General features: G+C 38.5%; 1 protein-coding gene across 7 annotated transcripts in view; it reads left to right on the plus strand.

Moving 5' to 3' along the window:
- Nucleotides 1-26,185, plus strand: part of LOC123958888 (MAM domain-containing glycosylphosphatidylinositol anchor protein 1) — a 277,449-nt gene that overhangs the window by 187,592 nt on the left and 63,672 nt on the right. For all 7 annotated transcript variants that reach the window (XR_006822182.1, XM_046032613.1, XM_046032614.1 and 4 more), the window contains 2 exons: nucleotides 13,461-13,657; nucleotides 17,201-17,333. Coding sequence is in view for 6 of the 7 variants with exons in the window: in XM_046032613.1 (XP_045888569.1) it covers nucleotides 13,461-13,657; nucleotides 17,201-17,333 (330 nt within the window). In the remaining variant the exon portion in view is untranslated. The remainder of the gene's footprint in view (nucleotides 1-13,460; nucleotides 13,658-17,200; nucleotides 17,334-26,185) is intronic.

Consider the following 26,185-nt stretch of genomic DNA (forward strand, 5'->3'; position numbering starts at 1 on the left):
TTCCTCCCGATTAGTTTCAATGCATTTCTCCGTAAATTGGTAGACAAAATGTTTCTGTCCACTTCTGAATTCATTCTGCTGCTACCATCATCAGTTACATCATCAATAAATATTAACGAGCCTGTTCCAGAAGCAGCCATGCACGCCTAAGCCATGACATTACCTCCAACATGCTTTACAGATGAGCTTGTATGCTTCGGATCATAAGCAGTTCCTTTCTTTCTCCACACTTTGTTAGAAATTAATCTTGGTCTCATCAGTCCAATAGATTGTGTTGCAGAACTTTTGCAGCTCATCTCTGTACTTCTTTGCAAATTTCAATCTGGCCTTCCGATTCTTCCTGCTGATGAGTGGTTTGCATCTTGTGGTGTGGCCTCTATATTTCTGCTCTCTGAGTCCTCTTCCAACAGAGGATTGTGACACCTTCACCCCTGCACTGTGGAGGTCACCGGTGAAATCACTTACTGATGTTTTGGGGGTTTTCTTCACAGCTCTCGCAATATTTCTGTCATCAACTACTGTTGTTTTCTTTGGCCGACCTGTTGGACGTCTGTTGCTCAGTACACCAGTAGTTTCTTTCTTTTTCAGGACATTCCAAATTGTTGTGCTTGCTTTGCCCAATGTTTGTCCAATGGCTCTGGTCGATTTTCCTTCTTTTCTCAGCTTGACAATGACTTGCTTTTCTCCCATAGACAGCTCTGTGGTCTTCATGGTTTATCCTCTTTAACAGGAAATGCAGTCTTTATAGGTTTGAACCAAGGAGGAAAACTTAGACTAGTCATGCAGAGCTATTTAATGTTTGGAAAATCAACCTAAAAGGCAACAACTGGGCAACAAGAAACATCTGTCAGTCACATGTTCCAATAGTTTTTCTCACTTGAAAAATGGGTGGGTTCCAACAAAATGTGGTATGTCCTGAGTTGTTTAACACATCTAGATGTGAATACCAGGAATTGAGAGCTGAAATTCTGAACTCTTGTCTCATACTCATCTTTTGATCTTAAACCCAAATGTCTTCAGTGAACTACAAAAACAAAGAATTTTGCCTTACCGTTCCAATACTTTTGGAGGGGACTGTATTTTGTGAAGTTAATTGAAATGTGTTCTGAAGCATCCACAGCTGAGCTTATAATATTGTATTACTGTGAAAATTCACCTTTGACCCTTTGAAGCCTTGCAAAGGTCATAAAGATGTTAAATTGTCTTATGTCCAGAGTAAATAAATAGTTAATGTGGCTGCAGTGACAAAAGACATCTTTGCAAATTCCTACTCACCACCTAATGGTCCATGAGGGGGAGGAGCAGGTGGGTTTTCAGTGTCTTGCTCGAGGGCAAGGTTTGTTATTAGCTGCCGCTGAGAATTGCTGAACCTTTGACCTGCCAGTTATGTGATGCTAAAGATATTGGCTACCATCTTTGCTCTAGGTCTTGAAGAACTAATTGTCAGGGGATGATAGTATAGGACAGTTATGGACAGGAGTTATATTTATAGCAAAGCTTGTGGGCTGTTATTACCACAAATAATAGATCTTTATTTATTAGCACTTCATTATTAATGTCCACAAGCTTTTTAGGCTTTATCCACTGACCTGTCATATTTTCTGATCTTTGTCATGATACCATATTGACTGGAATATGAGACTTATGCACAACTCAAATTATGTGGAGTTTCCTGAGCTGATTTTTTACACAGTGTTTAAATTTTAAATCATGTAGTGGAATATGACATAATGGATATAATGGATGATTTGTAAATGGATGGTTTCATTTAGCCATAGAGAAGCAGAGGATATAGTCGCTCGACACTTGACCACAAGCCCACCCATTGGCTCTGTGAAAGTTAACAGCAGAAAAGTATCCTTGTCCTCTGCTTTCTACAGTAACCTCCACAACTTTGTGAGGTCAGCTTATGACTCTGGTGAAACTACCAAGAACAAAAATACAATACGAAAAAGTCAAGAAAATACCACAGGAACTCTGCTTGTAAAATTCACATTGAAATTAGAAGTAAAGATAATAAATGCCTTTCTACATTTCTACATTTTCTACATTGTGGCACAAAAACCAACTACAGAAAGTAGGGATGGGAATTGATAAGATTTTAACGATTCCGATTCCATTATCGATATTGCTTATCGATCCGATTCCTTATCGATTCTCTTATCGATTCTCATTGGGTGAGGAAATAAGTACAAGTTTGTTTGTTTGTATTAACTCGCTTTAATTTCTGATCAGAAGACACAGCACAGAGTATACACAAATTATGTGTAACAACCTTAGAACAAGCCTAAAAGTAGGTGAGCTACTTCTCAAAGTAAAGTCCACGGACCCTTAGCCTAGGGCAGTGTTTCTCAACCAGTATGCCATGGCACGCTAATGTGTGTCTTGTAAGATTATCAAGAGTGCCTTAGGATTAGGAAATTGTTAATTTTCACATTAATTGGTCCAGACAAAAAAATTAATGTTTGGCTTTTTAAGCCCAACTGCCATTTTGTGCCATAAAAACTAAAAACACAGACTGAAAACAGTCAAGGAAGAGCTTGTTCCTTTTGGAATATTAACTGTGCTCATTTGGACTCAACTTGAAACAAAATAGTAGTAGTGGTCTTGACTGAAACTAGTCCAACCATCTGCTGTGATGGCTGCATGTGTGACATGTTTCAGGTCTGTGATCAGATTGCTCTTTTCAACCCCATACCAAGCAGGAATCAGATGATTTGTTAAACTGTCTCTGTTTGGGGCATTGTATTTTGGGTTGAGAGTCTTTATCATCTCCCTACAGAAAATATAAGGTAGGACTAGGAATAAATAAAACAACTATACTGACATAAAAACATGAAACCTTTGGTCATGCATTTGTTATTTTCATTTGAAAAGACATGCTGGACAAAATACAGCAAATTAACCTACCGAAATGCAGAGGCATCTACTGTGGCAAACGGGTGCAAACCCTTTACCACAAACTTAGTCACTGCTCGGTGACATTCGTTGATCCTAGCCTCAGTCATTTTATTCTTCCCTGCCTCTGTGAACGGAGTAGCTAGAGATGCACCAGAGCTACCTGCTGCAGCCTCTGAGCCAGCCAGACTCTGGCCGTCTTCATCATCATCTAAATTTGATGGACAATGACAATGAAAATTATTCGTATAGTAAAGGTTTACACAATGAAATGGCGCTCACATTAACTAAGTAGACAGGGCCTGTCCTGCCTGGAGAGTTTAAAGTTACCTTCGGCATTAATAACAGATGGCGTCCCGTTAGCTCCGCTGCCGCTTGACTCACTTGCGTCGCTAAGTAGTAGTGTATCAAACACGCGACAGTCCTGCAAATGAATTGCATGCTGTGTGGCCAAATGTTTCTGCATATTGGAGGTAGTTCCCCCCTTTGACGAAATGGAAACTTTACAAGTGTTGCAAATGACCGTATTGTCGTCTTTTCGCGTGAAATATAACCAAACTTTAGAGCGCTTCTGCCTCGATGCCATGATTGCTGCGTTCTGAACCAAAACAATGCAGCGCGTGTGTGACGTCATGACGCATTTGCCACAAGCGGAACCGATAAGTAGAATCGTTAAGCAGGCGTGCTAACGGTTCCAAGGAATTGATTCACTGGGCACCGGTTCCGAAGAAGAACCGGTTCTCGATTCCCATCCCTAACAGAAAGTGACAAGAACTACCCCAACTTCGGTCTTGGACTGGTGAGGAGACATGATGCATTCTGTGTTTTCCAGCCTGTTGTTATCTTGGGAGATTCCTGGTTTTTATTTATTTATTTGTTGTAAAGTAAAGTTGTGCCAGAATAGCACTTTAGTATCTGAGCAGCACAGAAGTGGTTTAGAGTTGTTTTAATAAAGGCATTGTCCAGATTGCTCCTGAGTCTAGTGTTCGTCCCACAACACAACACAATAAAACACAAGCATTTTGATCATTTAAAGAGTAGCAACAACCTATATTACTGTGTGTGTATCTATATGTGTTTTTCTTAATATTGCAGTGGTCCACAGTGTCCTGCATGCCCCAAATCTAATTAAATATACAGTAAGCCAAGGCCAAGGGTTTGGGCTCTAGACATCTGTCACCTGGTTGTGCCCACACTTGTGAATATGTGTGTGTGTGTGTGTGTGAGAGAGAGAGAGAGAGAGAGAGAGTTGTCTGATTGTGTTTAGGTGTAATGGAAATGTAAAATATACTGCATGTTTCTTTTGCCACCTTTACCGAGCATCTTTTTCTTAACCTTGGCATCAAAACAGTGTTCACACAATAATGCATGGATCTCAGCTGTTCACAACATGACCCAAGCATCCATATGACCGCAGCAGGAGTAAGAAGGGCATCCTTTATCCACGCTGCTCCCCATAGATAACTTCAGAGGGCACTTACAGGGGCACAGAAGGACAGTGTTGTTTTTGCCCTGGGGGACAGCGAGGGAAGAGATTCTTGTGTTATTTAGCCGTTAAGGAGTTTTTTGTGTGTGTGCTTGTTGGTGTGTGCATCTTGTGTGTAGGCATATGCATGTCTGGATGTGTGTGCCCATGTTATTGCATAACTTCGTGTGCCTTTTCGTGTATATTTTTGTATTTGTATGTGCTATTTTAGCCCGCAGGCTGAGTGAGTGAACTATGCTTCTTTGTCCCTTAACACCCTTTTTGCTGTCACCACCACTGTGTAGCTACACTGTCACACTCAGGGTAAATAACCATGCCCAAATTAATCTTTTTATGGCCTAAAATAATATAGTCACACCATCATGAATGTTTAATACCATTTCCCAGGCTCTTTGCTGACAAAGCATAATTAAGGCTTGTACATTACACACTGGCATAACGGAAATGCGCCATTTTCAGTAAATACAGATTTGGAGAAGACTCATTGTGTAATTGTTCTTAACACATGGTCCTGTGGCTTGCTGTTAAACCTATCAATATGGGGTGTAACACAAAATGCTACAGTAGATTCATAGGTAGACTTCAGTTCTTTGTAATTATTAGGAAAGTTCCACAGTACCTAAGAAACTATTAATATCATTATTTCTTCTTTTTTATATATATTTCTGGTGACATCGGACATCGAACATTAATCATTTTCAGTGGCCATATTTTGGAGGAGGACAATCTGATTTACCTAAACACTTCTCTTACTTCATGTCACTACCACTGTCCCTGCATGTTTTCTCTTTTTTCTTCTCTGACCATTCTGCTTTTACTCATCATATCCATAGTTGTGCATTCTGTGCAAACTTAGACAAAGCATATTGCTGTTGTTCATTGCACCAAGAATATATAGTAGTTTCCATTCATTTCATTGTATACAAAGTTAAAAATAATCCTGGAAAAGTCTTGCCAATTTTGTTTCATCTCTACTCCTCTCTTCCAACATCTGATGTCTAAGGCATCAATGAAAGGACCCATGATTTGCGGGGTTGAAAATGTAAAAGGCTGGTGATTTTTGTTGGTATACTTAGAAAAACTGGGCAGAGAAAATCAGCCTAAATCAATCTTTACTTCTCAACACTGCATTTTAAACACAGGCAATGTTCTCATTATTTCCAAATGTGGGCCTCGTGCATGTTTTATACCCTGTTTAAGGCGATGTCTATGAGCAGAATGCTGAATAATTGACGAGACGCGAAGCTGGATCAAACGGCAAGTCTGCCTCTGTTTGTGCCTCTCTGTATGCACAGGCTTTTCTCTCTCTCTGTGTGTATGTGCGCACATGTGTATGTGGTAATGTGTTTTCAATGTCTTGTGTATGTATGTCTGTGTGCAAGAAAAAAAAGAGACAGACGGAGTTGTTTTTTTCTGTAGTTGGTGTGATTATCGCTTATGACTGCACACTGAAATATGTTTGGAGTTAGTTGTCTATAAAAGGTGATTTTTAGCTGTTTTCCACCTGACAAATTCAGTATTTTTGTCATTTTTTCATATATTTTTTCTTTTTTAGCTGTTAAGCACCATTTGTCTCCAACATAATTCCCTATAAAAACGCTTCCTTTGTTTTCCTTGTCACAAAAGTTGGATTTATTTTCACAGATTTTTACAAATTTGTTTAACATTAGTATGCTGTTGTTTTAGACCATCACTACAATCAAACATTGCTGATAATAAGAATATTGTGGCTGCATACAAACATCTCTGTACATCCTCAAAGTAGATAAAAGTCCACATGTTATATACTGTAGCAGTAAAAAAAAAAAGGTGCTCTGGATATATTGGGACGTTATTATTTAAAGTCAGTCACTGACAATGGATGGTCAGTCTTTTTGATTTTAACTGAAATCTGATTTACTGGAATCGAGTATGCTTCCAGTTCAATTGGATTCATTTGAAGGACTCATTTTCAAGGTTTTTCAGTGGGTGGATGGATTGATTGCCATTACATTTTGCTCAAACACCCAGAAGTATTCCAACGGATTTAAGTTATCCGAGTTAGTCTGTTTCTAAATTAAGTATTAAATGATCCGGGTTATATTTCATAAAAATGATTAGCCCCAGTGTTGTGGAAAACGTGAAAATAAAAGCCTCACATGTGACTGAGGGGAAATTACAATTTAAATATGTTTATTGCTAAAAGACAACAGATTCTCCTCTTAGTCTTGATATAATATTCTTTCTAATGAATTCAGAAAATAGTTTGATTCTTTTGTCAATAAGACCTTTGCTATTTTAAACTAGATGGTGAACATGAAAACAAATACAAAACAGATCAAATCAGAAAACAAATCTTAAACTTGAGAGTCTTGAGTTGATTCTGTTGTTGTTTTTCCAATTCAGTATAAAACTGCAGTATGTTGTGATGTAGTATCAGATCAGTCCGATCAGCTGCAGCATTGCTTATGACTATCTTTGCTTATGTCTCTTATGTCTTAGGCATTCTTCCTTGATCCCTGCTCCTCAGAGCAGAAATACGACGGACCAGAGCAATTTCTGTTAGCTAGGAATGATCAAATAAGGGAAGTGGTCTTGTTGTTTCTTGTGAGCCAATTTCCTGATTTGCTAGCCATAATTACCAGTGAAGACTGCAGGGTCAGCCACAAAAATGGAGCAAGCAGCAATTTAATGTCCTAATGTCTTTTGGTTTTGCAAAGGAAATTCCACCTAGTATTAACTTGATCAGCCCTATGCTCAGTGGCGGTACTAAAGCAATGCAGCAGCATATATTCACCTACTTGCTCTGTGTTAAATAAAAAGCTCATTGTAACATCTGTTTAACATGATTACAGTGTGTCATACTCCCCCCTCTCTTTTTCTCTTTTTTACATACATGCACAGTTTCTTTTCCACTTACTATTCATCAAATTGTTAATGGACTCTGCGCTGACCTTCAGTGAATTACAATGATTATGGTTCCGTTTATTGGGGTTAATACACTTGCTCTTTTTTGTTGTACAATAGATACTAAACATAGCTACCCTTACTTACACCATCACATCCCCTCACGCAACCATCCACACACAACACACACATGCTCCACCCCACACCCTATTCTCCTCCACTGCACACTCACACTCAATTGAACCTGTCATCTTCCCTTTGGTCCCCTAATGGCTGTCTACTTCTAGAGAGCTATTAGAGTACAGGACATGTTATTGGAAATCAAAGAGGATTTGGAGTCCAGGGCGTCCTCCTGCAGGGGAAAGCACCCAGCAGAGGTCAACTTGTTACAAAAACGCACTCAGTCAACCCTGACCGCTCAGAAGGATTGCTTCTGAGTAAATCTCTGTTTCCATCATTACCGAGGCTACTCTGGTTATTTGGGACAGATTTTTCAGTTACCATTGTGAAGAACTGATGGCATGCAGACATATTGCAGAGAGTCTATAAAATATACCATACATACTTACCACTGTTATGTCTGTGACATTAAATCATTTCCTTTCCATCCTTTTTTGTATCCCACATTGTCACTCAGGATTTATTCCGCTGTGCAGGGCTAAGGGGTTTGGAACAGGGTATGACACCATTTCAAAATACAGCAGATAAACTTTTAAAAATGTTGGATCATCAATAGGGAATAATGTTTTCTTTTTGTTGCTGCCATGCATTTCTCCACTGGGTGTATTGCATTTGGTAGTAGTGTAGTCACTAGGTGTCATAAGTTTGTAATTCTGATCACACTTCCGATCATACGATTCCTCAGACAGCAAGCATACAAAGTCCGTACAGGAGTGTTTTCTGGAAATTAGTTTGCCCCAAAATTTGTATTAAACAACAAACATTATTTTCAAGGGTAAACATAATTGGACTACCTGACCGCTTTCGCAAAACCTCCAGGGAATGCCTCAAAAAAGTTGGTAATTTTGAAGCACATGCTAGTGAATAAGAAGGTTTCCTGCATCAGTTGTTAATATAATTAAGATGGATTGGGACATGAGGTTAGTCTGAACAAACAGAAGTAAAATACTTGATAGTGTGTTTTAATGATAAAAGGATTTCATTAACAGGCAGTTGGTCTAATAGGATCTGGTTGCCTGATTGAGACTGTATGAAACACTGTGTTGACTTGACCCTTTTGAATTCAATTAACCAGATAAGACAGTGTGCTAGAGATGTGCCTTATTCTTATTTTCTTTATAATTTTTTTAATGAAGTGAAGTCTAATTTATTGTTAAAGTGTGATCTTAATAGAGTTGTTTGCCATGATGCAAATGTTAAAAATCTAAAATGACAGCAGATAAAGTGGCACTATGTATAGCTTTACAGTTTCCAGTCTGTTTTTTTGTCTGATTTGAATCCTGCGTGGGACTTTCATTGTGTATGTTCTATTTTTTTTTATGTTGTTACGACATTGTTTTTATCTCATGTCTTTACTTTACCAATGCAGACAACTATACAACAAAGCACCAAGAAGGAAAATCAGTACAAACTCTGCAGACTTTTGTGTAAAAACAGTAATAAGTGAAAAGATACTGGCTTGTTACTGCTGGTAAGTTGCTGTGTGTTTTCACAGGAACAGTGATGTAATTCTTAACCGTAAACTCTCTTTATGTATTTCCTTTTATGCTGCATATTCAATCACATATTTCTACATTACTAAAATTATTTAACAAAATATTTTTTTAAAGACTTTGAGTGCTTGCTTTGAGTAAAAAAAAGTGCAAACATAATTCAATCCCCCATTTGATTCATTTATAATTTAGCACTTGAGAAAAGTGTATTTTAATTAAAAGACAAATCTGACCCCTTAATACCCAAAATCAACAGTTTTTAAAACGGGGTATGAACAAACATTCAAAGGCTTGTCTTGAAAGACAGACATAAATCAGAAATAATCACATATTCTGATAAGCTGTCTTTGAGCTGGAGAAAGCAGGTGCAACTTTTTATCACATAGTATTAACTTTGTAAAACGTAAAAGATATGTGATCTTGTGCTTGATCCACATGTATTTGGCCAAGCTACACTCTGAAGGAGCACTAAAATGTCTTTGTGTCAGCACCACTGTGTGGGGTCCAAGTGGAAAACAACGCCAGACCCCCAGTGTAACTTGAAACTTGGAAGTGTAGATGTACATTAAAAGCTGTGGCTAACAAAAGCAGCACTGTGCAATTGATCTAAGCTGTGTGCAAAGGCAGGACTTTGGGGAAATCAGAAGCTTCATTAAAGTTTCATATTGTATTTCTGTACACTTGCAGTTTCATCTTGTGTCTCTATTTTCTTAAGGGCCCAAACAGAGTAAAGTTAGACTCACCCTGGGAGCTTGGATTATAAAAGCTTTAACAACACAATTGTTATGTGGGGAGGGGGGAGGGGGGAGGGGGGAGGCTGTAAAAGTATTGTCATGGATTTATTCATGACATTAGTAAACGGGATTGTGAATTATAATTTTTTTTGTGTTATAGTGGGCAACAGTGTGGTATGCTGTCAGAATCCTCTTGGCTTTATATGAACATGCACTGTAGGGCTCTGAGTGACTCTACAGTGTTTGTCCATTCCATCAGCGTTATGTGATGTTCTTGAGAATCTACTTGTCTGTATCTGCTTCTGTCTGTCAATCTGTCACTTTCCACTTTCTCCACATTCACCACATTTGTAGTGTCACCAAACAGACAGAATGACAGCAGATAGTCGCGCTCACTGTGTGTGCGTGTGTGACAAAGAGTCCTCTGACACACCCGTACACAAACACACACACACACACTACCAGGGCATTAGTCAGCTAGGATTCCCCCTGTGCTACAAATGATCTGTGAAAATCATAAAATCCTGTGCCAGTCTTGGACAAATATACACACACACACACACACAAACACACATACACACATACAAACACACCTACACACACCTTTGCATGCACATACTCACAAATTGAAGTATACAAAGGTCTTTGCTCTTTTGCCTGATCTTTGTCACACACACACATGCACACGTGGCGAAGAGGAAGATATCTTTGATAGATGCCTAGGTTTGATGGCCTGTTGCTGGCAGAGGCTTTTAGAGAGGCTGCTGTTACCTCACTGTCTAGTTTCCCGCTGGGCCTTTTGTCCAAATCTGTTGGTTGTCGTTTTATAAATGAGGGTGTCCACGGGGAGATGAAAGGAATGGAAACAGGTGAGCACTTCACAGAGCATAGAACTGAATCACTGAGAAAATCTCTAATAACAGACACAAAAATACTTCACTGCATTAGAGTAAGCAGCTTAGCCAAGTCACAGTATACAAAGCTCAACAGTAATGTTGCATGCTTTTTGTTCTGTTTTACAGAATTTTAAAGGTGGAGAAGTACACCAACTCACTATAGGGTCAGTTAAGCACAATGATAAAACTTTTTTTTAAATGTTTTTTGAGAAACATTTCAGTGAAATTCTTATTTTAAAAATGCATGCACGTATTTTACAGCTCATTTCCCAAAACCTTAATTTTCTTAATTAACATACAGTAGCAGTTAATAAAGATACTCAATTCAGTGGATTTCAATGTAATTATTCAGGTCATTGCAAGGTCTGATCTGTTTTTCTACTGCATGTTCATATTGCTTAGTTTTATTTTGCACAGTTATTTACAGCAAACACAGTCAAACTACCCAAATGCATCGAATGTATATAAAAGTGACATCACAGCCCTTCACCATTTAAAAAAAAAAATTGTTGTAAGTATATTGTGAAGATGATCATCTGTAATAATATAATAATAATAATCCTTATTTGTAGAGCACTTTTCAAAAACAAGTTGTAGTGTTCACATGATAGTTTCAGTGTCTTAACCATTCTGACTCAACATTCTTTCACATGGCATTCAGGCAAGGCTTCTGCATACTGTATAGCTTCCAATCATGCAAGATAGTTATATCACATCTTTCCAAGACGCTGTGACTCACCTTTCATTTGAAAAAGACAGTTGTAGTCTCATGCAACGCCTGTATTTAAAATATATATATATTGGAGTCGCAAAATTCACTGACATTTGCTCTAACCTTCAAACCACAAAAAAAGGTGCATGATGCTATACTGAGGCTGCACACACCTAGACATAGGACTTGATGTGAGGATGTGTGCATGCATGTGCATGTGTGTGTGACACGATAGTCATGTGACAGCTGCGCCCTTTTCGACAGCACCCTCAAACGCCCCAACCACAAAATACATTACAAACAAATACCTCCCTCCTTCCTCCATCACATGGGCGCTGCTACACTCACACTACTCACGCAACTGCTTTCTCACCTCTTTTCTATTGCTCGCGGGAAGTGAGGGACAGAGAAGAGAAAAGAGGAAATGAGAGGGAAGGAGAGTGGTAAAATGGAAAGGCAGGAAAAGAGAGGAAAAGGCTACCCTGGCATTGGCAGAAATTGTTTCCGTGATGTTTGAAGTCCGCAACAGTCCAATTAGGCTGCAAAGAATCGGGATTACACACACACACACACACACACACACACACACAACTCTGCCCTGTAAGAGATAGAGGCACGGAGCGAGGAGGAGGGGATAGAGAGGGAGGGATGGTGATGAGGAATGAAAGTGGCAGTGAGTTTTGGAGAGATGGCAGAAACCAGGGGAGAGCAGCCTCCATGCTCATGACAGCAGCTGGAATCCTATCCACTGGAGGAAAAGGGAGATGACACTCCCATGAAGGAAATGTGCAGGGAAAACGAGGAAAGAGGGGGGGAAAGAGATAAAAATGGCAGAAAGCAATATATATAAAGTGTGAAAGAGTCACAGCTAGAGAGGGGAATGGCAAAACACACAGATTGTTTGGACATTGGTGCTTGTTGGAAGCTGTGATCAATAGGCAGATTGTTTGGACAGTTTTGGTCAGTGTGGGTCGGCAATTCAGCCAAACAAACAGCACGTGTTTGCCCATATTTACAATTTTGTCCCAGTTACCAAATCTCATCCCTGCCACACATAATATTTCCAATGTTTTGCATGGAAAAGGTGACACCATATAAACAGAAAACTGAAAGATTTGTGCTTTTATACACTGAAAAAAATCATAGACCCATTTAGTTATGTCAACTTACTTCTTTTTAACTGAAATAGCTCTCACAAGTTTTGGATTTTAACTCAACTGTATGAGTTTTAGAAAGTTAAACTTGCATTAATTCATTGTGTATAGGAACCTTTAAAAAAAAAAATCAATCACTGTTGTGATCAAAAACATTGCTCCGAAGCACAATTCTGAGGCTGTTCTGTAAATAGTTGTCTAATAAATATAGCAAGTTCTGATTTTTGAAATTTGTCACAAGTCATTGAAGATAATAGCACAGTGGTGCTGTTGTTGTGGTCTGTCTTCAAGGCCCTTTATAGATGTAAACTGAAACAAATTTGGAATTTAAATCTCTTAACTTGAAATGGAAAGTAGTATTAATTTGGTTAAGTTGCTTTAACTTCAAACTATGAGTTAGAATAACTCAAACTTGTTCATTTAACTAACATTGAGACAACTAGAACACTGTAGTTATATCCACTTTATGAACTTAAATTTATGAGTTGAAACAAAGGCAATCTTCAAGTTGAGTTAACTTGCATTTGCAAGGCAGCAGGTGAACTTGCATTTCCAAGTTAAACTAACTTGAAATGTGTTATATTTAGTTATCTGAACTTAAAAATGTGAGTTGAAGGGGTGTAGAATTGTATGTTTGTTAGACAAAAGAAAGCAAGTTTCCTTGAATGGACAATGTAATATAGATAGTTGTTTTAACTCACAGTATTCAAACAATAAATTATCATTAATTAAATAAATTGTATAACGTAACATCATGAGTTGAAACAAAGCTTTTCTTAAAGTTGAGTTTACTCAAATTTTAAAGGCAGCGATTGAACGTTTTTAAGTTGAACCACCTAGATCAGTTTTACAGTGTAAAACTGTATCTTGTGGTTTCCTTGCTGTTAATGTTTTTGTGTGTGGCTCAATAAGGCCTTTATGAACAAGCATCTGGGGTGTAATAACCAATATTCTCCAACCTGCAGCAATATCGGAGTCTTCCTGTTTTTATTTATTTGTGTTGCTGTGCTGTGTTTTGCAGACCTTGACACACCAGTTCTGACGGTGCACCAGACCATCAGCGATGTGCGTGGCAGTTACTACCAGGAGAAGACGGTGTTCCTGCGCTGCACCGTCAACTCTAACCCTCCCGCACGATTCATCTGGAAACGTGGGAACATGCTCATCGAACAAAGCAAGGACAACGGAGTGGACATCTACGAACCGCTTTACACTCAGGTACACCTGAACACATGTACAGCACAGACACACTGCCAGCTGTGCAGTCACTTTCTGCTCTCTGCCTTTCTCTTTAAGAAGAGCCTCAGAAATCCTCCCCATTGAGTCGTATCCTTGTCTACTGAAGTTTTTTCCTTGTTTTGAGAAAAATCTTTCACTCTAAATCTGTCTCTTGCGTGTATTTAGTTTTTTCCTGTTGAACATGCAGCATTGTCAAACACTGTTAAAGCACCATGGTAGTAGGAGTTGAATTGACTGTTCACTAAACTGCTCTCCCGATCGTCCAACAGCTTTAACCTTAACTTGGTAGGTCAGCAGGTTTGTCAAGCTGTCAATTACTCCACACAATAGTGGTACCCCATATTTTAAGATTTTGGAGGGTCGTGTGTTTTTTTGTTAGCGTTCTAGTGATCAAAAATCTATTGTATATATGTATATATATGTAAAATTCTGTATTGTTTTTATTTCTGCTGTAACATCGGATGCAATCTTTAGCATGTTTAGCTACATTTGCGGTATTGTAGTAATTTACCTCCAAGGCCAAGGAGCATTTCATACTACAGTATTTCGTGAGGTTACAGCACTGATTCTCAAACGCACCTCAAATAGCCAAAATAATTTTCATGCCTCCACCCCCACTACAGTAAATGTGGATTTAATTTCTTATCTGTCATTAACAATACAAGTCAAATTAAATCAAATCACATTTTATTTACAGTGCAAAATCACCATGCACAATGGTCTTAGTACACTTTCAAAGAAAGTAATGCCCAAGATAAAATACAGAAGACACAAGATAACATACACTAAATAAAACATATAAGTGGAAAAACAGCTAGAAAATGACTGATAAAAAAGATAAAATAGCTACATTTTAAAATGTCAGATTATATATAGAGGATATTAAAAGGTACTCGACCCAACAAAAATTCTAGGAGAGGCTGTAGTGACGTGAGTACAAGTAGTTTTTTTCAGTCTATACTTAAAAATATCCACTAAACTTGCTTCCCTAACATATAGTAGAAGTCCATTGAGACTAGGGAGCACGGTATTTTAAGTTTGGACAAGTTGAAGACTTCTGGTGGCACAGCGGGGGAGACCACAGAGAGAAGGGCATTACAGTAATCTAAGTCTGGAGGATACAAATGCATGGATTACAACTTCAGCATCATGCGATGATAGCAGTGATCAGATTTTGCAGATTTTGGCAATGTTACTTAGATGTCTCGGTAGTAGCCTTCATGTGCTTCTGGAATGTCAGGCGAGAGTCAAAAATCACTCAAAGGTTCTTGATGGTAGAGGTTTTGGAAATGATACAGACGTCAATGTTAACTTTCAGGTTCTCATACAGATGCTCATGTTTGGCTGAACCAACAACTAATAACTCTGTTTTGATGAATTTAGGAATTGGCTGCAGGTCGAGCAATCCTTATTGTTGAGCCCTGGTTTGGCAGTCATCAGTACAGCACGTGTGAAACTCAACAGAGATCACATTTACATTACATTTATTCATTTAGCTGACGCTTTTATCCAAAGCGACTTACAATTGCTATTTATGTCAGAGATCGCACGCCTCTGGAGCAACTATGGGTTATGGGTCTTGCTCAGGGACACGTTGGTGGATGGCTCACAGTGGGAATTGAACCCTGGCTTCCACATCATAGGCAAGCATCTTATCTATGCGCCATCACCAAGAAAAGAAATAGCTCACTCGTTAGCTACCTCCATACACTATGTAGTTCAGATGATGTATGCTTGGCCACATGGAGGTTGATTCTCAAGTCAAGAAGCATTAACAATGATGTTAGATCGGAATCAACTGCAATCAGTAGGTCATTTGATTCAGGCAGTTTCAGTAGAGTGTCAGGACCGAAAACAATTAAAAGAGGGAACGGGATCTAATGAGCAGGTTGTAGGTTTGGAGGCGTTAACCAAGCTAACCAGGACCTCAGGTGATTGAAATATACAAGATTCAAGTAAGCAAAATAGCCTTGCTAGCATCAGAGCACTTTTGTTTGTTTATGTCACCACATGAATCATATTCATGCAACTTTAGGTCTTTTCAACATCCACAACCCCCCTGAGTGGCTCTATTGTCTTGTTGTCTTAATTACCTAGCTAGCTGCAGCTGATAAAATCTGTTTAATTTCAACCAAAGTAATCCATGGTCGCTGGATAGAAGTGAGAATACTGCTTTTATCTTTTAAAAATTGATGACCGATTGTTACTAAAGTATCATTAACTTTGCCGTACAAGGCTTAGAAAACAGTAAATTGCCCACTCCTTAATTTAATCAGATTATATTTCTTCACTCTCAGAGTAATCCAGGTCATTGTTATCTGAAACAGAATGAACAGGAAGTACGAGTAGCTAGAACACATATATTTGCGCCATAATGTTAAAAAAACATTCTATAGTGCTAAAAACATGGAGGTGTACTTTGGTTGAAGTTCAAGACTCAGCGACACTCGACACTCGATAACTTCTCTTCAGTTTTCACTAAATATTGCAAGCATGGCAACTTGACAGAAGAAGGTAAACTGAGTAGCTGAAGAAAGGGATTATCTCAAAAGTGCGTGCTTATGTGCCAAGGGTGCTTCGACACATAAGCGTGCCTTAAGCACTGCAACAAATTTTGCAGTATATTAATTTGGGCCTACAGCCATTGTATACACAACCTCCAGTTGTGAACTAAAAAATAAAGCAGATTAGAAAATTTCTAACAAAGTCTGGTGTAAATCATGCCCACTTCCGGTATAATCCATAATAATGTGTCGGTAGAATGCAGACACACAGGTAATTATTTGTCCGGTATCTAAATTGTTAATTATTGTAGTGTCACATGTTTGTTCTGACCTCTCTGTCAACAGACACAATCCGACAAGTTAGAAAGTAGCTGACCACCCAGTCAGCCAGTTACTGAATCAGTTAGACAGCAAAAGCCAGCAAGTTAACCAAATAACAAAAATAACTGTGTGATTGCTTCTGTGTGTCCAAGAGAGTATGTATGTCTACATGAAAAGCCCAGAGAAAGCTACCGGAGTAGTAAGATACATTGTTTTATGAACAGTCTGGGAGAGGGTGAAGGGATTTAGCCTTTTCATTTTTGCACTCAGATCACTTTCATTTTCCTAATGGGCTCATGTGAAAGCCACTTGCAATTCATCATCCATATTACTTCATAGATCTGTGATGCTTCAGTTCAGTTGATAATCAGGGCATGTAGGACATGCAAACACAGTATGTGTTAGTGCCTGTGTGTGTTTATCTCAGTGTGTCTTTGACCCTGTTTATCACAGTGGGGCTCATCAAAAATTGAAGTGTCTTTTACGCCAGATTACAACCCAGTTTAGAAAAGCTCTGAGCGTTCGCATTGATGAAATGTTACATGTCACGCAATGGAAATGTAGCCATATTAGATTTATGTTTATACGTGTCTTTCATTTTTACCACGTAAAAGATTATGTGGTAAAAAAAAGTTTTGAAGAACGTAAGACGTTAGCATGACGGTGTCGTGTGCATGTGTTTTTTTGTCCCATCTAGGGTGAGACCAAGGTGCTGAAGCTGAAAAACCTAAGACCCAAGGACTTTGCTGATTACACGTGTCAGGTGTCTGTCCGCAATGTGTGTAACATCGAGGATAAGTCGGTCACCTTCAGGCTCACAAATGCCACAAGTGAGTTTGTTGATGAAAGCACACTGAAGACAAACAAATGCTTGAAATGCGTGTGTGTGCACAGACATGTACATGGCGTCACACACCAAGATTTTTTCCTCCTCTAGCAGTTTCTTGCTTTGGCTTTTTTTTTCTCTTTCTTTGATTCTCCCATCTCATCTGACTTTTCTCTGAATGCTCATTGTGTCTTGGCTCAGGAATCTCTCTCTCTCACTGTCTCTTTCTCCCTTTGTTAATATGCCTTCCCCCTCACTTTAGCAAGAAATAGTATTCTCCTTTCATCTAATTTTCTCACCTCCTTTAATCTCTCTCTCTCTTGCTCTCTCTCTCTCTTCATGTGTCTTCCTTTCCTTTCTTTTCATGGGTTTTTCCTCTGCCCTTTGCCTTTCCACTCAGACTTGCTCTCAATCTCTCTATCTCCTCGTCTGCCTCCCAGCGTGCCATATTGTCTATCTGTCTTGTTTTTCTGTTGCTGAGAACTCATCTCAGGGCCGTCAGCTGTAATTCAGTTGTCACACTCCCTGTTATCTCCAATTCACTCTACACCCCTCTGTCCATCTGCACGCCATCGCCCGGCAAGTCTGTTACTTACTACAACATTGTTGCCGTTGACAACCCTGTCGGGTCTGTTACAATCAGACTGATACACCACAAGGGAAAGCCCCATGCTCGTGAGGTATTTTTATTTTTTATTATTATTATTATTATTATTTTCTCTTCTTCTCTCCATTTCTTCTGGCCTCATTTTCTAAATGCCAGCCAGCCTGAATTTATGTTGGCAAATCCTGCTCAACAAGTGCTTTATAGCGTTTTTCAAACCCATTATCAGTTATATTTCATTCCTTTCAGTAGTGTATTCATTTGGAAAGTCCTTGTTGTCAACTGTAATGAAACATGTTTGTTTTCTACAAGCTCAAGAGCCATTTGAAGATAAGAGGACGGCTCAGGGCGTCTTGTCATAATCCAGTCTTGAAAATAAATAATTTAGCTTGAAAAGAAAATCTTGAAAAGATAGCAGAGTTGTAATGATTTCTTAAATTGAAACGAAGCTTTAGGTTAGTAAACCAGCATTTTAACCAAAACATAGTTTCTTTAAATCACCAACTGAAAATGAAACATTAATATTCATTCATCATTAAATAAGCAGTTGGTAACAGGCGGGCTGTGCATCATGTGCATCCACAAAGGCTGGAAACAAGGGGAAATAACTAGCCTGGCTCTGATCAATGTCACCTACTGGCTCTACTCTAAACCTCAGTCACTACCCCCGGCCAAGAAACAGTCCTGCACATAACCCCGGTTCTTATTTACCATACAGACATGAGGGTGGTATCTATCTTCTCATTTAGCTGTCAGCAAGAAAAAAAGCGCATCTCCTAAAGTGTAAAATAATATTTTTGAACAAGCAACTAAACCTGTAATTTGAAAGTTTGGTCTCTCATTTGTATCAAAAAGATCATATATAAATGCACTGAATGTAGCTGTAAGAAAACAAATAAGAAAATAATTATACATAAAATTATATATTATACAATGGAATGCATAACATCTCAGTCACATACTAAAGAGTAAAGAGAGAAAAGGTTTGTTTTTTGCTACGTTTTTATGATGACCATAACAGTCCATGACTCTTTACTTTTTTCTTTTTATTTACGGACTTTGAACTGAAAGAAAGGTTATCACTTGAGAAATAAGGCGTTTTTCAGATAAGAGCTAAAGTCTTCTAAAGTGAGCTGAAGGTGGAGAAGATAAAACCTCAGAGTACAAACTCTGTGATTAAGTTAAGAAGAAAGGAAACAGAGTTTGGCATCTCTGTGAAAGACTGAGAACGAGAAACAAGTAGTTGCAGACAGATACAGGAAAGGGAGGAAATGAATGAAAAGAGAGTAAGTGCGAGATGGAAACAGCTTGCTGAAATGCTCTGGAAAACAGAATGACGCTAATGAATCAGCTCCAGGTGAATGTACTGTAGCTCACAGACATGCTATTAATTAGAGCAAACGACATATTGGACCAGCGATGATAAATGATTAATTATGATAAAAGAGAAGTGCTTTTATTAGAGAGTGATCTGAATGGAACATAATAAAAAGGATAGAGACTAAACATTTGTGCAGATTAAGGCTGACTAATTGTGTTCTGATGTATTTGAACATATGAATGGCTTCTGAATGTTTTAAAGTAATACTCAAAAGGTCTAACTAAGATTAGGACACTCAGCAGTCCTATCCATCGTGAGCTAATTTTTGGCTCACTGGCCCTCAAATCAGTGCATATCTGTAACTTTTCTTAAATTTTACAAAAGTCACAAAAAGTGTTGTTCAAAATCAACAGGTAGGACAGGAAAACAAACAGTTCTTAATGCTCCAGGTGTATGTGATGAGTGTTCTTCACTCTCATTCCATCAATTGTATCCCCAAGACTCAGTAAACATAGAGAGAGAGAGAGAGAGAGAGAGAGAGAGAAACCATAATAATACATGTCTGCCTGGTGCTGGCATACGGGCTTAGAGACTTGCCAGAACAGCCAATCTGTCTGGACCTCATAGCCTGACTGAGTGACTGAAAACACACTGCTTTACACAATGGTATACTGCCATCCAACCATACACACAGGTTATATTCTCGTCCCACATTGAAGAATTTAAAAAGAAGCAGTTAAAATCAAAATGGAGAAAGTTTTTGGTGGAAACTCACCCAGCCAACATAATGTGTGTTTTGAAACTTAAAAATACAAATGGAAGTAGAAAAACGAAAAATGCTACTGAGGGAAAAAAACACTATTGCAGGCCTATATGTTGTTGTGGCTGAACATATTTCAGCCACAACACTCTGAGCCAATGTTAAGAGGCAAAGTGGGAATAAAGTACTACAGAGTTTTAAATAATTCCAGCTATAGGAGATGGTAACGTAAACATGATGTTATCTCAGAAAAAAGACTCAGATCTCTAAAATGACACGGGATGGGAAAACACAGAAAAGAAAGAAAATTACAAAAGAGATAGAGACCAGAGAAAATGAAATTGATGCACAGAGGGCAGAGAGTGGAAATAAATAGACAGATGGACATGGAGACAGAGATAGAGAGATTGTAAAAGGAAAACAAACAGTAAGTTGCTGCTTTGGTTTTTATCCACTAAAATATTTATCTAATAAGCGTATTTTGTTATTCCACACTGAGCTCCCTTTTGTCCTTGTGGCGTCAGTCACTGCTTAGATTAGATACATCCAACTAGGTCACACCATCACCGCTGATTCACGGTGCTGAGACAAGGGAATTGATTGATTTTTATATCATAATCCCAACCTGGGATTTGAGTAGGTAGCTTCTGCCCTCCAATAACTGCTGACAGCGGCCAAATCCTCTTCCCCTGCCTCTCATAAAATGAACACAGTTGCGATGCTCTGGATCTTGTCATGTTATTTAAAGCAGTGTAGTACGGGGGGGGGGGGGGGGGGGGGGGGGGGGGGGGCAATTGAAACGAGGCCTTGGCCTTATTGAGGGGTGGAGTAATCCTGTAAATTGCAATAGATTGAATTCCACCATAACTGAATGTAGCATGTAGAATGTAGCAGAATGCAGAATGAAATGTCATGCCTCACAAATGTACTGCTGTATATTTCAGGGTTCTGAAAGTCCAGGGTTTTTCAGCCATCAGTCATCAACACATGAGTCATTTTCTCCCCTTTCACCCTGAGCAAAAGCCTGAATACCACCACCGCACATAATGGCATGCCATTTTTCGGTGACTTGCAAGTTTTCCTGCAGAACTGATAAAAAGAAGACACAGCAAGGTTTTATTTTACCAAGTTCATTTCAAGCTAAACACTGTGCTACACACAGTAAGGCAAATAATTAATCTGGACAGTAAATTGGTATGTATTGTCACGGTAGTGAAATGGTGCAGTGAAAAAAAGAGCTGCTCCACATAAAAAAGAAAAAGGAGAATAACATATCAGTATCACATTGTAAGTAATTGTCAGGTTTAGATAACGATCAGAGACTTTCTGACAATCCCTAAGTGCTGTGCCTCTCATGAGCTTCATTATTCAGCTCTATTTGTCAATATAGGTGATAATTTGGAAACGCTGTAGATGTTTTGTCTCCTGTTCTCTTGACATAAATAGAACAAAATGCTGGATCACAGAAAAATTCAACTACACTACAATTTTCAATTCCATTCCTGAATAATGTTGGTGGCAGGTATGTTTGCCGAAAGAAACACGCACACACACATGCACACACACATACACACACACACACACACACACACGCACACACGGACACACGCACACACACACACACACACACCATAATTTAAATCTTTTGACACGCTTGAGAGAATTGAATCAGCCAGTAAATCTGAACACTGGGAGAGTTGATTCAGTCTTTTATTGATTACTGGACCTCTTACTACAATATACCTTCACAATAATATCATACAAGTGTGCAATATATATGATGAGATCAATACATGGCAAATCCTTCCGTGGATGAAATCCCCCTTGAAAAGTTGAAGATCAATGGGCAATCTGCAATAACCCTTAGTACTGTGAAACCTCTGTGGTGGGACACTGTACCATATCTGTGCAGTCAGTTTTATGGAAGGCTGTAAGCCATGTCTGAGAGTGGCCAGGTGGAAGAGAGAGCAGATCTGAAAAAAGGCAACTTAATTTATTTAAATGTTTTGTTAATTAATCCATTACAATACATACGGTTTGTTTATATTGTTTCTTTGTTTATTTCCATACAAATGTATGTTTAGTTATTTAACCAACAGATGTGTGCCTAGGCTGGGATATGACATTTCTCAACCAGTCACAAATCCAGTCCAGTCAGCAGATCAGGGTGGGGATATACAGCCACACCACTGACAATAATCATTTTGCTTTAATCGCTTTTTGTGAAGTCACTGGAACTGGCTTTAAGAATGTCAGAAATTCACTTCTATACCCTTTGCATTTGAACTTTCCTGTTTTCCTCATGTTGTTTTGATTATAAGTTGACATGCAGCCTCTTTTCAGCAGTACTCTGCTTCACACAATTACACGCGTTTATACACATGAGCTGCACTGTACTAATGTTAGATACCAATTGCACTTTTTATTCAGTTTAAATTGGCAACATTCTAGTCACAATCTGCATCTTGACACTCTATCCTAATCCTGTACGAGTCCTGGCTTTCGATGCAATATTATCAAACTGTTCTGAACTAAAGATACTGTCTTCAAACTGGCAAATTTACATTGTATTTTGTGTATCAAACTGTGGTTATATTTGTGAACCTGAAAATACAAAATCAAGCAGGATTGAAGTTTCTTTCATCCTGTTACGGTGTATATTTTCAGCTACAGTAATTGCCTGCAAGTCTTTTAAGAATAGCTGATATGCACATAAACAAATATAAGTGTATATATACACAAAGGCACACATCCACCATGGATGTTCAAAGACACATGACTCAGTGTTTACAAGTGTAAAAAACATAGAAAGAACACACTTTCTTCTCTCTTTAGGCCTTTTTCACAGTAGACATTTTGACCTGTGAAAGCTGTAAATAACAGGTGTTACATATAACTAATTAATTACACCCATGAGTTCTAGTGAGAATAGCTTTTTGTCTTATGACGCGATTTAGATCAATGTCCTAAAGTGTTCATTTTCCATATAACACAATCTATATATCATTATAAATAACTAAAATAACTCAAGGTCAGGTATTGGGTTGGCCACAGTACAGTGCACTCAAAATACGGATAAGGTAATAACCACCAATCCTCCATTTTCCAAGTCACACCCGGAACATTTCCTCCTGTTGGCACCAAGGATCAGCAGCAACGTTTTGGCTGCTAGTCACCCTCCGAATCCCTAGGCCCCTAGGCCCCACCATATTTTGACTGACATAAATGTGACAACCACTGCTCCTGGGTTCCTGTCAGCATACACCTCCATCTAAACCTTTAAGCTTTTATTTCCAGCTGATTCCACCCCGATAAGCCTTCTGCCTTTAACTCATAGATAAATGAAGTCTGCAAATCTTAAACAGATCATACAGCATGGTAGTGGGAGAGGAAGCAAGCGATGGAGAGAATGTATTGGACAAAAAAGTGCAGAAAGAGGAATGAATGTGAAGAGATGGGGGTAAGGGAAGGTAAAAACGCAGATATTGAAGATACAGAGGTGACAAACTGACAAAGAGAGTGAGAAAGTATGAGCGTGGAAGAGAGAGGCATTTGTTACCTGGTTGTAAACCGCTGTGCTGCACATAAATCCCATTACTTTGGGAAGAGTGCTGGCTGATCCCACTGTTACCGTCACCCACGCATCCCCAGGAAATTGAAGCTATAATTCTCAAATCCTCAGTTCCTCCCCCCTTTGCTTCACATATTTTTTCTTCTTTCCAGACTTTCTCTCCACTGTACCTTTTCTGTTCTTGGGATTACATGCTTAATTTGTTTAGTTGTTTATTTATTTGTTGCACACTTTTATTATGCTTTATCTACTGTATACTGTCTGCTGCTTTGTGTCTGTTTTCTGTGTTTGTTTCCAAATGTGAGGATGACTTGTCTACTGCAAAGACAAATTTAGCTATGGGCACAACCATCCCGATAAGAGAAACAAAAAACAAACAAAAAATACAACAAAAATAAATAAATCTCAGTATATATTACACAAGGATATATGTGTTTATTAACCTACTAATAAACACACACACACACACACACACACACACACACACACACACACACACACACACACAGTGCTGAGTATAACTAACCAGTGGGAAACCACATGAGCAGCACGAAATCTCTCTTTGATTATTGGACCTTTAAATGCCAGTATAATCAATTATGATAACATACAGGGCTTTGCAACAATATATCCTATTTGCCCGGATGCTTTATTTTACTGTAACTGTATTTAATAAACTGACTGAATATAAATAAATAAATAAACAAGAAAGCAACACAGTTTCTATTGAGGTTCATGTAATACTAAGAAAGCTCTTCAGGCCTCCAAGGGTTTATTTTCCTAGCATTGTGATTTGATACAATGGAAGTGGACAGTGCTATTTATGTGCTGATTGCAGTTGTTACACCAGTGAAATTTCTTGTCAGCTTGAGAGCCTTCACTAGTGAGGTTACCTAAAGAGATATCCCATTAGGGTGCGTTTCTGCATGCACATTTTTGTCCCATTTAAGAGAGCACAAGCTTGTCTGTGTGTGTGCACAGCGTTGTGTGCGTTCTTGTATTAGTAGAAACATGCATCTGTAAACTAGTTTGTTGAGCCTCAGTGCACCTCTTTCATTACAGCGATTGCAATCTGTTAAAAAAGAGATTAGATGAGAGGATGTACTGCATAAAGTCTATTAGAGGAATGAATTGCTTCCTGTACTCTGTGGGGTCGGTCTCTCACTGAGGATTAACTCTCTCAGGTCGATAAAAGCCTGGATTCTCCTCCTTCTTGTCCTCTAGAGCCCATTTAAAAGACCCTTTTCTGGAGTATACTCCTTCAAAATGCTCAAATACTAATATTTAAGGCCTTTGAAATGCATTCTCAGTATGTTCACAACTCAGTACGTTTCATGGTAAACAAGTGTTTTGTTTAAAAAATTACCATAAAATGGTAACAAATACTAATAAGGGTACATACGCCCATTCTCAAATAATGCATAACTGATGCATGACTTAATACGATTTTTTTATCTTTCATTAATCGCTGATATGTTGGTTCTGAGCAACTCACAACTGCAGTATGAGGCTTAAATGCCTTGCTCAAGGGAACCTCAATGATAAAAATTTATGAATTCATAATGCATCATCAACTTAACGACCCAATATTGATAATGACATTGCAATTAAAGGATTGTAGGAAAGACACACACTGGATCGTCACTTTATGAAAATATATTAGTTACAGTTGTGGACTTCACATTAGCTTAATAACAAGTGGCTTTCTAGCCCCTAACCCTAACAGCTAATTTGAATACATGGTAATGCATTACTTAAACTTTCATTAATAAATGCTCCAAAAAACAATACAATTGGAGTATTAGTAATTCCACTTTATCATCACTAAATCATTTACTTAAAGTGGGCCACAGAAGTCTTGATACAATATTGATGATGTGATCACAGTCAGTTCTGCATTAGGTAAGAATAAGGATAACCTAACCCTTGTATCCCCTTATTACTAAAACACATTCAATTGTGTATTGATTTCTAATGAAATGTTGAAAATACATTGATACAAGTGTATGAATTTATTTATAAACTTATCCCTTCTTAAAAGAATATACCGTACAAACACATCATTTTTTTTGATAAATATGCTTGATTATAATTAACTGAAAGTGGCAGTTGAGTGAAAAGGGCCATCTTCATCTCTACAACTGAGTACCTTTTTAACATTTTTTGAGTGATAATAATCTAAGAAATGGCATGACAGTGTACAATATGGTCAAGGCCCTTTAATTTTCCCAGGCACCATATTAACTAATGGCAAAAAGAGGTGACTGGCCCAGATGACAGACAGCGCACATTACTGCAAATAATTCTTTGCTCAGTTTGCCGTAGGCTCACCTGGTTCTGACTCTGAGGTTGGATTTGTTTATTTTCTACAAGCATCTAAACCTATTAGAGAATGTAAGCCTCTTTCATCTGTCTTCAGCCATTGAATTGGAATGAATTCACAGTGGCAAACTAAATAGGTGTTTCCACTGTAGCTCCAGCTCCATGCTTACATGTTGTTTATGCCAAATTCTGGTCCTATCATCTGAATGTCAAAACAGAAATCGAGACGAGGCAACCTTTTCCCAGTCTTCTATTGTCCAATTTTGGTGAGCCCGTGC

The sequence above is a fragment of the Micropterus dolomieu genome, linkage group LG20, assembly GCF_021292245.1.
Source record: "Micropterus dolomieu isolate WLL.071019.BEF.003 ecotype Adirondacks linkage group LG20, ASM2129224v1, whole genome shotgun sequence".
In the NCBI taxonomy this organism is placed as follows: domain Eukaryota; kingdom Metazoa; phylum Chordata; class Actinopteri; order Centrarchiformes; family Centrarchidae; genus Micropterus; species Micropterus dolomieu.